Genomic DNA, 14,080 nt, shown 5'->3' with positions numbered 1-14,080 from the left:
AGCACTGTATATGTGAGATCTCCATCAGTCTTCACGATGACTCCATAAAGTGAGTATTAGCATCGTGTTTTCTTAAGGAAGCAGAAGTTCTGATAACGTAGTAACTTGTTCTGGATCAAAACACTGGAGAGAAACCAAAGAGATTCCAACCCGGGTCTTTGTGATGTCAAGGTCAATACTTTCCAGGGATGAAGACAAAGAGACAATACAGTGAAGTTCAGAATGTGCCAAGTCAGTTTGCCCAGATGATGCTTCCCAGGAGTTTAGAGAAGAGACAGCTCCCTGGGGTAGCGTTCACTTCCATGACCATAATTACAGCTACCGTTGACAGAGAGCTGAATGTGCCTATAGGGGCCCATGCGACACGTTTCGCAGGAGCGGGTTCACCCAGCATGGCGGTGAAGAGCACAGGTGTGGAAGAGGACAGACTGAGTCAGAGTCGCACTCATTCTTCTTAATGGCCCGGCTGCCTACTTTGCTAAGACTTAGCGTCCAAAGCTATAACCTGGTGAGGTCCTATGAAGATCATCCTCATGTCTAACCCAAGTGGCTATCAGAATATATAATAATCATGATGTTTGCCATCTTGAATATGAAGTTTGAGGGTTTCCGTCTTCAAGAGAACAGTAAGCTCAGGTTAAGTGAAAAAAACCTGCTATAAAAAATGTGTAGGCTTCAAAATCATACCATTTGATAGTAGCAACTCAGTTCAATTTATCCTTGTTTATTTCCCAGCGACCTTATTTTTAGCCCGGTTACTGCCACGTTTTGCTCAAGAAAATTGCCATTGCCTTTCTTAAATTTATGTTCTGAATCACAGAAATTCAGAATTGGTATGGACCTTAACTTGACCTGAGACGATCCCTGTATGATTTTGTGTTTTCCCTATAAATTGGGACATCCGTACTATACTGGAATGACTTCTGTAATAAGGACCTCATGTCCTCCCCTGTATGTCACCACAAATAGAACGCAAAGAAAAAAAGGATTATTACTGATATCTAGTTAATCCATATATAAAACAGAGTTAGAACGGAATAGTATAAACTCACAGAGTTAAAAATGAATGTCTAAAACTGAAAAAAAAAAAAGTGACAATAAACATTTGACATTTGCACCTATACAAGGCTAGGATAAATGTGTGCTCATTAAATGCATCACAGTTCACGGTAATATAGTAATCTAAATTGCATACTCAGATATCAGATAACTTTGTGAAGATTACAGAATGTGAAACCACATACGTATCTACAAAGACAAACAATCCTTTGTATCCAAAATAGAAAATGGTGTACTGAGTCCACTTGGCAAATCACTTCTTAGCTTTGTTAAAGCTCTAGAGACACAAAGTTCCACCAGGATATAGTTAAATACTAATGGAGGATTTTTTAAAACAAACCCCAGTTAGAGTCAATTTTGATGAAGTGGAACCGATATTAAATAAACTCCCCTGTCTATCTTTGCCTACCCACATATCATTCCAAAGTTCTAGAACATTTGCCAACTAATTTAACAGCAATCTGTCATTTATTAAGATGCAAACTGGTACCACGCCTGCTAAAGCTGGATGTATATCAGATAAAAATATGTTCTTCCCAAGTGGAATCAGTTAATTTTATTATGATTATTATTACTGCGTTTATTATACAAGCTCATTATACCTCTTCTCTCCCCTTCTGGTGAACATATGCCTTTAATTTAAGGGCGGAGCAGTGTGTATACGTGCACATGTGTGTACGTAAAAGACGATGTGTGACTGCAAGGCAACCCTGTGTTTTCGGCAAATATTCCAAATATCTAATCAGGCGTCAAATTGGGTAAATCGCGAAAGAAAATTGATGCTCGGAAGAGGATATATTAATTAAGAGACTTCATAAGAAACTCAACAGCCAGGCATGTGCTAATAGATGTCCATCAAATGTCCTGGTTTCCATCTGGACCCCTGAGAAGACAAGAATGAGGACAGGAGGAAGGTCACGGTTCCAACAGGGAGATTCCGGGCCAATGATCTGGATCTCACCTAATTTTGTTCCCCACCCTTGACATTGGTTCTGTTAGGAATACGCTGGAATGCTTTCATTGATAATCCCAAAGCCTGAAAAGCTCAAAGAAAAATGATCTGGAATTGAGAGGATAATTGTAGATAGTATAGTAAACTAAACTCTATAGCCCATGCTCCTACAATATCCATAATGAGTTGCAGGATTTCTCCAGATAAACGATTAAGGTAACTGCCAAACCAGTGCATGGTAGGCAATGGGGGCTCAAGTGATATTTCTTGAGTAAAATAATAAGGGATGTCCTGGTAATCTGAACATAGGGTTTTCTAATTATGAAAAAAAAAGGGAAAAGATTCAATTCTGATTTTTTTTTTCGCTTATTTTCTAAAGGAGATTATTAAATATCCTTGTCAGGAAACCAGGAAAAGTTGTCGATGCACGAGATGCCTGTGTAAAAATTCACCAAAGATGATTAAAGTTTCATAACCCAAATGGGGCAAAAAAAAAAGATGACTGCAGGGCAACTAGGCTGAACACGAGAAGTTTTGTTATTGCGTGCTGTGCCGTCTGTCCTCACTGCTTACCAGATTCTAGTCCCTGAAGGAACTTGGGGAATTCGCTTGCACTTTATTTAGAACCTTTATTCATCACTCCATGGTGAGCCTCCCAAAGACAAAGGCTGAGTGTTATTCATCTTTCACTACCGCCTCGTCAAGTACCTAGAATATTATAATCACCCAGTGACTGTCTCCCGGATGCAATCGGGAATGAATGAACGAGTAATGAGTCTATCCAAGAAAACTTTAGGCAGTTTAGCTTCTTATTGTCATACCAAACACCAGGTCACTTCCGTCTGAAACACTCTCGATTGCCTCATTCATTTCATAAAATCGTTTTCCTACGTGGAACCGCCTGGGTAGACAGAGCGAAGAGTTTCCCCTGCAGGGGATTTTTGCCAGTCATACGGAGCCAAAGGTTCACCGAGGTAAGTGGAATCCTGTCAGCTTGAATGAGAGTCACTTTGAAACGGTCCTTTCCTTTGACGACCCGTAAGATTTCGATTCTGCAACCCCCGGCAAGATTGTGAGAGACCTCTGTGCCCTGCTAAGAAGCTTAGAATGTTCCCTGTCGGCCATAAGGAGAAGTGATGAGTTTTAAAGACAAGACAAAGGGCAAGATTTACATACAAAACATTCTTCTTTGGCTGCACTATTCCCGCTGAACTGAAAGTTGGAGCTCAAGCTGGGAGGTTGGGCGCTTTGGAAGGACTCTATGGCCCAAGTCCCTCTGGGAGCGGTTGGTTCTAACTGTGAGGACAAGAGGACACATTTCATAGACTTTCAGAAAGGAAGACAGGAGAGAAAGACTTACTGGATGACTAGCCCGGGGAAAAGAAGAAATCACACGTTTTAGGAAGGTACACAGGGTGAATCGTCGTGATGGCAACCAATAAACAAATATACAAATGTTTGTAAAAATGATTCAACCACTCAATTCGCTTCCAGTTCTAATGTTCTGACTCTACAGGTCGAATGGGTTTAGCTGAATTTTTGCAAAGCAAGTTCCAAACTCAAACTGAAAGTGAAGTTAGATTTGACGCCAATTTAAAACGAGTTATGAAGATAAAGCTTTCGCGTGGTTAGAGTTTAGAACACGGAATAAATCAAGTTACACGCATCTCCTTACTGCAGAACTTCTCAGAGCCTTTAATATGCCTTTAAGCTCCCAAAGGGAGCATATAATAAGTGGTGTGTTTCAAGCCTACTTGATAGCAAAATCCTTCACCTACCCCTACCCCACTTTGGGGCATTTTATTAATTAGTGTTTTATGGACTTCAGGAAAGTCCTTCAGACTTCAGGAAATATTCTCTTGGATATTTTGTCCCATTTATTTTGGCCATTCCTTAATAATCTCAAGACTGTATACTTACCTTCTTTAAGGATCATTCAGCAATATGAAGTGGATTAAATGCAGAGATTATGGACAATCAAGACTTATTACAGTTTTCTGCATGATTAATTAGTATTTCGCTTTTAGTACCCTGGCCTTTTCAGAAGTGATGACGATTAAGACTCGTAACACAATTAGAGATTTTGCTATGTTCCAGAAACTGCTGCATATTTTACACGCACTAATCCCGTAATCGTCATGACAGGCCTAGAAAGTAACTGCCAGCGTTTAGCTCCGTTTTACAGAGGAACAAACTGATCCTCAGAGAGGCAATTCACTTGAACAAGGTAAGAACGTACTGAAACCCACTGGAGAGTCGGAATCTACAGTCTGAGTGCATTAATCACCAGACTATATCATGCAGCTAATCACTCATTTCCGTATTAGGATAAAAAACAATGCAACTGTGATCCTTACATAAATTCATTCAGTATATGCAGCAAACCGGCATGGAATTCACCCGTGTATTTATTCACACATTTGGTCACTCCTCACGAAACAGTGTTTTAGGTACTTGGGTTACAGTCGAGAACAAAACATTTCCATCTCGGGGCCTTTACGGGGGAGACAACTCGCCGGCAAGGTAAGTAAATACACTAAACAGAAGGAGACAAGGGTTCAGAAGGGTTGGAGGGTGTGTATTTTATTGCGGACCAGAAGAAGCAGGCGGGGCCTCCCTGTCAGGACGGATTACATGAGGGTTCAGAGAAGAGCCCTGGGTTTCCCATTAGAAGGTCACTGTGGTCTAGATAAGAACGGCCTCGGTGCAGTGAGGGGTCGGGGTTCTGACGAGTTGCTTCAAGAGACGATGGGAAAAGAGCTCGTAGGGGAAAGTGTGAACGGTGGTTTCAAAGGGGAAAAGAAATGAGTCAGTAATTGGAAAAATACAAGTAGACTGCCAGAGGGCGTCTCCCCTCTTTCTTCAGAGATAGAATCAACAGTGTGTGGATGGCCGTCACACAGATGAGAGGGAAGTTTTGACGATGAAAGAAAAGAGGATTGAGCCATGCCTGTAGTGGGGTGAGAAGGTAAGGCCTCCGTGAAGAAATGGAGGAGGGAGACTTAACATAGAAGGTGAGAACCTAATTCACCTCGGTAACAGGAGAAAAGCTCAGACATGTGGTCACGGATGATACAAGCAGGTCAGCTGGGCCAAAGAGAGCAGGAAGGACAACTCGTAAAATAATTTATTAGATTTCTTGGAGGCCCACATTCTGACTTGTTTCGCTGTGCCCAAAGTCTATTTTCTGCAAAACCGGGGAGAGTGGTTAGCTACCTTACGAGATTATTGTGAAGATTAAAAGTCGTCATCTGGGGTGCCTGGGCGGCTCAGGCGGTGAAGCGTCTGATTTCGGCTCAGGTCAGGATCTCACCGTCCAGGAGTTCGAGGCCCGCGTCGGGCTCTGCGCGGACAGCTCAGAGCCTGGAACCTGCTTTGGATTCTGTGTCTCCCTCTCTCTCTGGCCCTCCTCGCTCATGCTATCTCTCTCTCTCTCTCTCTCAAAAATAAATTAAAAAAAATTTTTTTAGGTCATCATCTATTTGGGGGCTCACAAGAGTGACCATACTGTGACAGGCTGGCAAATGTTAAGTGTCTTAGTATCATTATTATTATGATGGTTACCACCACACCTCTACAATCTTCTTCATCGTCATCATTAATTGTACACAACCCCAATTATGTACCTTTAATTCTTGCTTTTAATCTTACAGTGCCTTAGCATCACATAAAATGCAATCTCTGGGGAAAAGAGCAAACTGTCGATTGCAATATGGTTTGCTCAACATAGTTTGTCTAATGCAATGCTGGCACATGAATTCTAAAGGCTGTAAATTGAATCGATTCCGATGGTGTTAACGTCTTTGAAAAGAGTGTTACGTGCTACTGACCCAAACGCTTATCTTACAGTCAACACATAGGGAGCATTTTTGAAATCCAATATTCGCTACGTTTTTTGATTGGCAAGCAGGAGAAATGGATGCTATCAATATTTGGATTCCCTGGGCCAAACCTATTCCCTTGATACGTAGGCTTCCCCCTCTCGCCGCCCCTCGTCACTTGTCGTGGTTGTCCGCCCCCGCCCCGTCCTACTCATCATCAACTCTTCCCTTCGACCTTCAGCTCTTACCTCCCCGCCACTTTCCCACACAGCACTTTCCCACACTTTCCCTACAGAGCAGCGAGCTTTTACAATTGTGTATCCCCGCAGGCCACTACTCTGCTGAAAACCTCTAATGGTTTTCTGTAATGGAATAGAATGCAAACACCCTCCGTGGTTTAGAAAGCCCTGCTGAGCTGGCCCCTGCCTACCTCTCCAAGCCACCTTCGACTGCCTACTTTCTGTCCACACTGCTCGCAGCACCCAAATTAGCATCTTGTTCCGTGAACACACCTGATTATTCTCCCCTCGGGGTGCTTTGCCCTTGCTGTTCCTTCTGCAGAGAACATTCCTTCCACATGACCGGCATCGTGTCAATACTGTCCTCATTTATGTATCATCTCCTCACAGAGGACTCCCTATCCTTCTTAACCACAGCGGTTCTGTCCTTCCCTCTTTCCTGTTCATCTCATTTATAACACTTATCTTTAACTCGTAGTCTTGATGGTTTCTAGGTTTGTTTCCTGTCTAATGACTAGAACGTAGAGACTTGTCTGTATTGCGTACAAAACTTAGAGGTCTCCTTCACCGCTTTACCCACATTGACTACAAAGTGGGAGTACGCTAAGTTTGATAGAAAGAACAAATACATTTCAGTTCCCCTATTTTTGTAGATGATCCAGTGAAAACTCTAGTGGGCCAGAAGGACTTTAAGCTGTCACATAGGTTTTTGACCTCGCTACCTGAGGGAACTGTTGTAGTAATCATTTATTCCTTCATTCCTTACATCACTCAGTCGATAAATCACTTACTTATTTCTCAGTCGCACTTTATAATCTAACTTTGTATACGTTTCAGGCAATCATTTTGTATATATTTGACCACGTACATTATGTATAAAAAGAACACAACTTAGAATAATCTCAAAGAACGTGAGATGTACTGTGCTGTTTGATGCCTGATGACAAAGAGATTTCTTTCCCCTGGAAGACTCCTGTACTGCTTTAAAAATGTTAAACTATATATCCCCAGATATTCGGAGAAACAGCTCTTGGGAAAAGATAAATTAAATTCAAGACTACAAACACAGATACGTAGAACAGATCTGTGTATCAAGAAGTTGTCTTGATGAAACGGAAGATGTGCCCCTAAGGGCAAATGAAACTGAAGGTGAGGGCAGACATAGGAAGGACAAAATATGGGCATGTAAGAACTCAGGAAGTCTATGAGTTTCTACTGTATTGTTTTTAATCCACCACTATAGGTAAACTCAATGGAATCATCTAGAATTCTGCGGTGTGGAAATGGTAGAGAAGGATGGGGGATCAAAGAGAAATATTAAGTTTTTTGGAAGGACATGATCTCTTTTCTGAAAAACGAAGTATGCATACATACGTGTATAAAATGTATTTCTTGAGCACCTATTATGTTTCAGATATTGTGCCGATTGCTTTATATGCATTATCGTCTCATTTAACACTCGTAACATCTCTGTAAGTCAGTACTATTAGTCCCTTACTTTAGAAGAGGAAATGGAGAACAGAGGTAATTTGATCTATATCAGGTCAGAGAGCAGTAAATGACAGATTCTGGACTCAACCCTGGATAAGTCCAAAGCCCATGTGTATTAAACGCTAAAAACCCTATCCTGTTGATCTAATCACATTTAAATGGGTCACTGCTGCTTTTCCATAATTGAATGTGCCAGGATAGGAGCCAGAGAATAATCTGTTGCTTTTAAGAGTGATTTCTTTTGTTATTACCTTAACTCTAAAAGTAAACGGGTCATTTTAAAGCTAACCCTACTTTTTTTTTTTTTTTTTTTGAAAGATTGAAACCTTGAAGGATCTTCAGTGAAATGTTGAATAAATTACGGTATGTCCATATTCTAAACGTTTTTGAAACATTAAAATAAATGAGTTCTATCCTTTTGCATTGCCGTGGAAGAATGCCCACTACACCCTGTTAGGTGAAATTAGCAACATGCAGAGGCATGTGACCCGTCTGCTGTGTGAATGCATACACAAGTATAGAAAGGTGTAGTTCATACTCAACGATGGTTATCTAGTTGGGTGGGAAATCTGTTTTCAATTTCAACTTTACAGTATGACTTATTATAATAAGCAAAGGTTGGGGCGCCTAGGTGGCTCCGACGGTTGAGCGTCCGACTTCGGCTCAGGTCATGATCTCGCTGCTTGTGGGTTCGAGCCCCGCGTCGGGCTCTGTGCTGACAGCTCGGAGCCTGGAGCCGGCTTCGGATTCTATGTCTCCCTCTCTCTCTGCCCCTGTCCTACTCGCATTCTGTCTCTGTCCCTCTCAAAAACAAATAAACATTAAAAAATAAATAAATAAAGCATAGGTTAATTTCGTACTTAATAGTGAATACAGAGTAATTTTCAGAAATAGGATTTGTTTCTGGGGCGCCTGGGTGGCTCAGTCGGTGAAGCCTCCGACTTCGGCTCAGGTCATGATCTCACGGTCCGTGAGTTCGAGCCCCGCGTCGGGCTCTGGGCTGACAGCTCAGAGCCTGGAGGCTGCTTCGGATTCTGTGTCTCCCTCTCTCTCTGACCCTCCCCCGTTCGTGCTCTGTCTCTGTCTCAAAAATAAATAAACATTAAAAAAAAAATTAAAAAAAATAGGATTTGTTTCTAAATATAATCTTCCTATAAGTTTGAATAACTTCCTCAGAGGATCTTCTTTCTTATCTTAATCCTTTCCTCCTTCAACCAAAGGACCGTATGTTTAATCTGCTTTACACGCTGAACTTCCCGTTAAGATTTCCACTGAAAGATTCCCTAGAGAAAATAAATTTGAAAACCACTGGTCCATATCACCTGATTCAGTGGCCACTATTGAATATGGGGCATTCTCTGTCTGTATGTACAGTCATGAGATTATTCATTACTAGTTACTAACATAAGGATATTGAGAAATTCCAGCCTACTCTTTATTATAGCAAAAGCCATACACATACAACTTGAATATTAAAGACAAACTAGGCTTGATTTATTAACTTGAATGACCATTCAATCGATGGCACAGAGAGATGGTACACTAATCTGTAGCCCGGGGCTTTGGTCATGGAATCCCCAGTTTACTTAGAGTACATTCATTTGGTGTTCAGATACCTTGAAAGGAAAATTCTAGGCAACGATTTAAAACCCTGTTCTATGACTTTAGAGGGCTCTAAAGTATCTAAACATTGACAGAATTAGAAAGTATGTCTTAACCATGCCTGAACGAGCCTTCAGTGAGGAAGTACATCCTGAACAAGTGCGTAAGCGTTTCCTTTCAGTCTATTTCACAATGACCAGGAGACAGCTTAGCTCACGGTCTTGTGATCAAACCCTAACACCAGTCCCCCAAAGGTGGAAGAAGCATTATTGTTTGTACTTCAGCCGCAACATGACATTGACCAACGGCATGCATCCCCCTGCTCCAAATCTGGGCCAAATATACATCCATCCTGCGGTTGGCACAATTCGTAGTAAATTCAATGACATTCAACCAACGTTCACGGAGTACTCGCTAGAGCTCCATGTACCCTCTGGGTTTTTCAAAGCCCCTAAGGATAGGTAGAGCACAACTCTGCTATCTAGGGACATACAGTTCCACGAGGAAAATACAGGCAAGAATATCTCTGATATAAAGCACACTGTGATAACGACGATATGTAACACTAGTAAGAAGGCGAAGTTTAGCAGGTGCCGGGTAGGGATTGCTTGCACTTAGTTCTAGTCTGGGCAGTGAGCAGACTTCAGGAGACAGGCAGCATTTTCACTGAGGCTTGACAGTGGAACAGAATCAGCTGTATAGGAAGAGGACCTAGGGATGAGGCGGGGATGCGCAGGGGATGTGATAAAGGACAGGAAGAACGGAATCCGCTTACATTTCAAAAAGTAAAAAGAGATGGTGGAGGAAAGGAAGGGTGGGCCCAGATCATGATTAAAACGTATGCTTTCAGTCACCCAAAGCTGCATTCACGAGTAAGACACAGAAGGGAGTGGCCTCTGACGGAATGCTCCTTCTTCCATGGTTAGAAGTATACAGCAACCTTATTTTTACTGAATTAACTAAAATAAGATAGGGCTTTTTCAGATCTGTAATTTGAAGAAAACAGTTTATTACATTAGGTTATGTGGTCAGTTTTTGCAGAGGAGGAACGGTGAGTGGATTTTTTCGTGAAATCAAGGAAAATGATGATGGGTTGAGCTGCCTGGTTAGGGAACTTGGGAGGCAGCATAAAAATATTATTGTCCTGGGACAGCAGTGGAGCTAAGGGGGTAAGAAAGGGGGAGGCCCGGAGGGGCACTGCTGGTGACCCGGGGCACCGACTGGAGAGACGGAATATCTTCACATCTCCATCTCGCAGTGCTGAGCATTTATTTCTCCAAATGCAAGATTAACGTGTATCAATGACTAGATTTTTCTCTGAGCAAATCTAAGCATCCAAATACACCTCTGTTCTTGTCAGGGGAAACTCTCTAGCTCTTAGCCCGTTTTCAGAATGGATGCAACACACGGTTCCAAAGCTAAACGCGCCTCCTTCCCGGCTCAGCTCTGAGCTCCATTCATTCCTCTAGACTGAAGGACTGGACCCCACGGGTGGGTTCACAGGAGAATCATCACCGATTGACCGAGCGTGAGCTTTTAAACCTACCATTCTAACGCCGTTTTCAAAGGCTTGCCGGGTGAGTGGAGCCGGTCCGTCCACGGTCTTGCCATCATCATCCGGGCCCCAGCTGGCACTGTAGATATGCACGTGCTGGGGATTGAAGCTAACCGATTTCGCTTCAACCATGTCTGTGACATCTCCATCCAGCATCCGAACCCCTTCCAGACAGAAGGGAATTAGCTTGAATAGAGGCTTCGCTATATAACACCCGAACAGCCCAAGACATACTCCAATTCCAGCATTTGGGGGGCAAAGAATACACTTAATCAACAGTTACGTGAGCACATCCTCTCCCCCTCTCCCCCCAAAAAGGATAACGTAGACTCTTCTGAAGCTTTCTTGGAGAGAAAGTAAATTATGTTGTACACGATGGAGGAAAACTTCTTTCAAATCTTTTTTATCCGTTATTCTCTCTTTTAACGTTCCCACAATTTCTCCCTTCCCTTTACCCCTGTCTTCAGAGAGTACTTGACAGCGAGAACCCCAGGGCAATCCATCTTCCCTAAATTTCTCTTCATTAGGTAACTTGGGTTCATAGTTGGTATAAAGCATTCTGACCTCAGCGAGCTCACCAAATTTGGAAAGCGGCCAAGTTAGGTGGGTCTAATTTCCTCCATATTTAATATTATCTCCTAATCTGTAAGACTGATGTGAACTTAATATATTCTTTCTTTGCCAAGTTATTTATGAGTCAAATAATAAATGAGAATGCTCTTGGAGCATGGAACGCATCAAATAATTCTCAAAGGGTTTTAATAATGTTTAGTCATTAATCTTCATTTAAGTATAGTCCTGCCCGACAGACAGGAATTTATTATTAACCTTAATAGGCAAAAATAAACAGAGATATGCAAAAATAAATTACAGGTCAAACGTCAGGCTTTCCTTCTTTCCTTTTATTTTTAAGACTTGAAACATCAGAACATCTAATTATTAAGTAAACCTCTCCCTCCTTCAGCTTCAGCTAAATACCATCACTGAGAGACCGTAGTATTTTACAATCCCATCTTTATGGTCCAAATTCACTCCTTTGAAAAACCTTGTTATCCAGTAGGATTTCAAGTTTTTATGGCTACCAACACATTTTTATTATAAAACTGCAAAGCAGGCTAGCTTTAATGCTATGTGGTTTGAGGTGGACTTCTGGTAGAAAATAAACCTATTTTTGAAAAAATACTGTACCTTCTTTGTGCTTTAAAGAATGATTTAACCGTTAACTCTAAAATTTACAAACATAAAAAAATAGAATGACAATGAGCATTGATATCAACAATACTCAAGAACTGTTAACATTGTGCCTGACTTGCATCGGAACCTTTTTACGCCATGTGACAGATAGGTCACTATACCCTTTTATATAGTGACCTGTCATGTGGCGTAAAAAGGTTCCGCTGAAAATCATACATATCATACACACACACACACACACACACACCATATATAATTTTTTTTTTTTTTACAAAAGAACAATAGAAATAAACACTCAGGACACATTAAATATCCCCAAAGCATCCCTAAAGACATTGCACTTGATTGTTCCATCTCTTGGCTGTCTTTTCTGCTAGACTTTTGGATTTTTAAAGACGTATATAACAGGTGACACGGAGAACAAAGGTTGTAAAACAAGTCACTTTAAAAATTATGAAATGGAAACTGCACTCAGAAGGCATGTCGACACTGTGTTTTGTGGGAGTAGAAAGCCTGGCTTTCTGCATATACTAGGTCCTAAGTAGCCACTGGTTTGCTTTAATTTGACATGAATATTCAAAATTCATCTGCACGGTTTTTACTAAAAAAAGACGGGCTACTTCATATTCTTTGATTTTTACTTCTTGCCATTTCAAAGCATAAAATGGAGCTACAGTTGACCATTGAACAACTCAGAGTTAGATGTGCTAGCCCTTCCCCACCGCCGTGCAGTCGAAAACCCACGTACAACTCTGACTCCCCCAAAACTTAACTCCTCTTGGCTGGAAGCCTCACCTCTAACATAAACCATCGATGAACATGTATTTTGTATGATATAGGTATTATATATTGATTGTATTCTTACAATAAAATAAGTTAGAGCAAAGCAAAGGTTATGAAGGAAATCTTATGGAAGAGATAATGCATTTCCTGTACTGGACTGTATTTATTGAAAAAACTCTGCATATAAGTGGACCCGCACAGTTCGAACCTGTGTTGTTTAAGGATCAACTGTATTTTATTGGGACAAAGAGGTCTGAGATAAACACTGGACTATATAACTTCCCGGAGCAGGAGTATCTCTACACAATACCTGTGTTCAGGTTCTAGGTTACACAACTGATGGCAGGTCCATGAAAAAAAAAACATGCCGGATGAAATCCTATCGAGAGGGTAAATATACTAGTTTTCTGACCGAAAGTTAACAAATGGGAATTTTGCTTCCTCAAGTTTAAAGATGAGAGGCTGCTTTTTCTTTATCTGATGGCAAGCCTCCATGCTTTGGGTGTGGGGGTTAAATTTCTACTTCAGTATGTTCTTGTTCTGGGGATGACAGAGCATTTGTGAGTCATTGCCAGACATTCATTTCCTCGCGGAAGCCCCGTGCACTAGGTCGGCCGCTTATCTGCGAGTTCACACCTTCGTTCCCTGAAGGTCAGCGAGTGCTGGGTTAGCACTAGAAAGCAATGACGGGGACACGGGTGTGTGTCAGTGTACGTGAGGGACTGTGTGTATCTGGGACGTCACGAAGGGCTGATGAGGCAGCCGCCGTAGCCACTTGATTCTCTGAGACTATCGGGTGTCCAGCAACCTCATCACTCTTCAGGGGAAATTTCTGTCTCTCTTCTTCAGCTCCTTCGTGAACCTTCCCCTTGACACACAGCAGATGCTCTCAGAGTACAGCTAATTCCTGGTTAACAGGCTGCCATATTCTAAGAATTCAGTGTGAAATAAAGGAGAGAAAGGGCAAATGTACTGAGCACTGACATTCAAGCAGTGTCAGAAAACCTTTCCTTAGCACTGTTACCATAGACCCCAAACATTTCATGTTACAAGACCTCTACACTTACCCTAGAAAGGACTGTTATCTTTATTTTTTTAGGTCCAATTCTATTTACCACTTGACAACAAAGAGTGTACCGGAAACAAAGATGTCGGTCTAGTAACCGGGAACTTCATTCATCTGTGACACCGGTTAGGAGACCCCCCCCCCGGGGGGGGGGCATCTCTAGTCTCTCTCATAATGTGTTCTTCCCATTGGTGTGTGACTGAGGCACTAGGCTACAGCTAACGAATATGCTAACAGTCGGGAAAGTAAGAGTTTGCTTCTATTAATGCCTAGATTTATACTACTTTGGTTGGGCCCTTGGAGTAGGCATCTGTCTAT

At 41.8% G+C, this 14,080-nt stretch overlaps 1 protein-coding gene across 3 annotated transcripts in view; it reads right to left on the bottom strand.

Annotated features, from left to right (window-relative positions):
• PCSK5 (proprotein convertase subtilisin/kexin type 5) overlaps positions 1-14,080 on the bottom strand; it is a 447,842-nt gene that overhangs the window by 265,887 nt on the left and 167,875 nt on the right. For all 3 annotated transcript variants that reach the window (XM_042963381.1, XM_042963382.1, XM_042963383.1), the window contains exon 7: positions 10,711-10,883. In XM_042963381.1, coding sequence (XP_042819315.1) covers positions 10,711-10,883 — 173 coding nt within the window. The remainder of the gene's footprint in view (positions 1-10,710; positions 10,884-14,080) is intronic.

Source organism: Panthera tigris, chromosome D4 (genome assembly GCF_018350195.1).
Source record: "Panthera tigris isolate Pti1 chromosome D4, P.tigris_Pti1_mat1.1, whole genome shotgun sequence".
Taxonomy (NCBI): Eukaryota; Metazoa; Chordata; class Mammalia; order Carnivora; family Felidae; genus Panthera; species Panthera tigris.
This window is presented reverse-complemented; position numbering and strand designations above follow the sequence as displayed.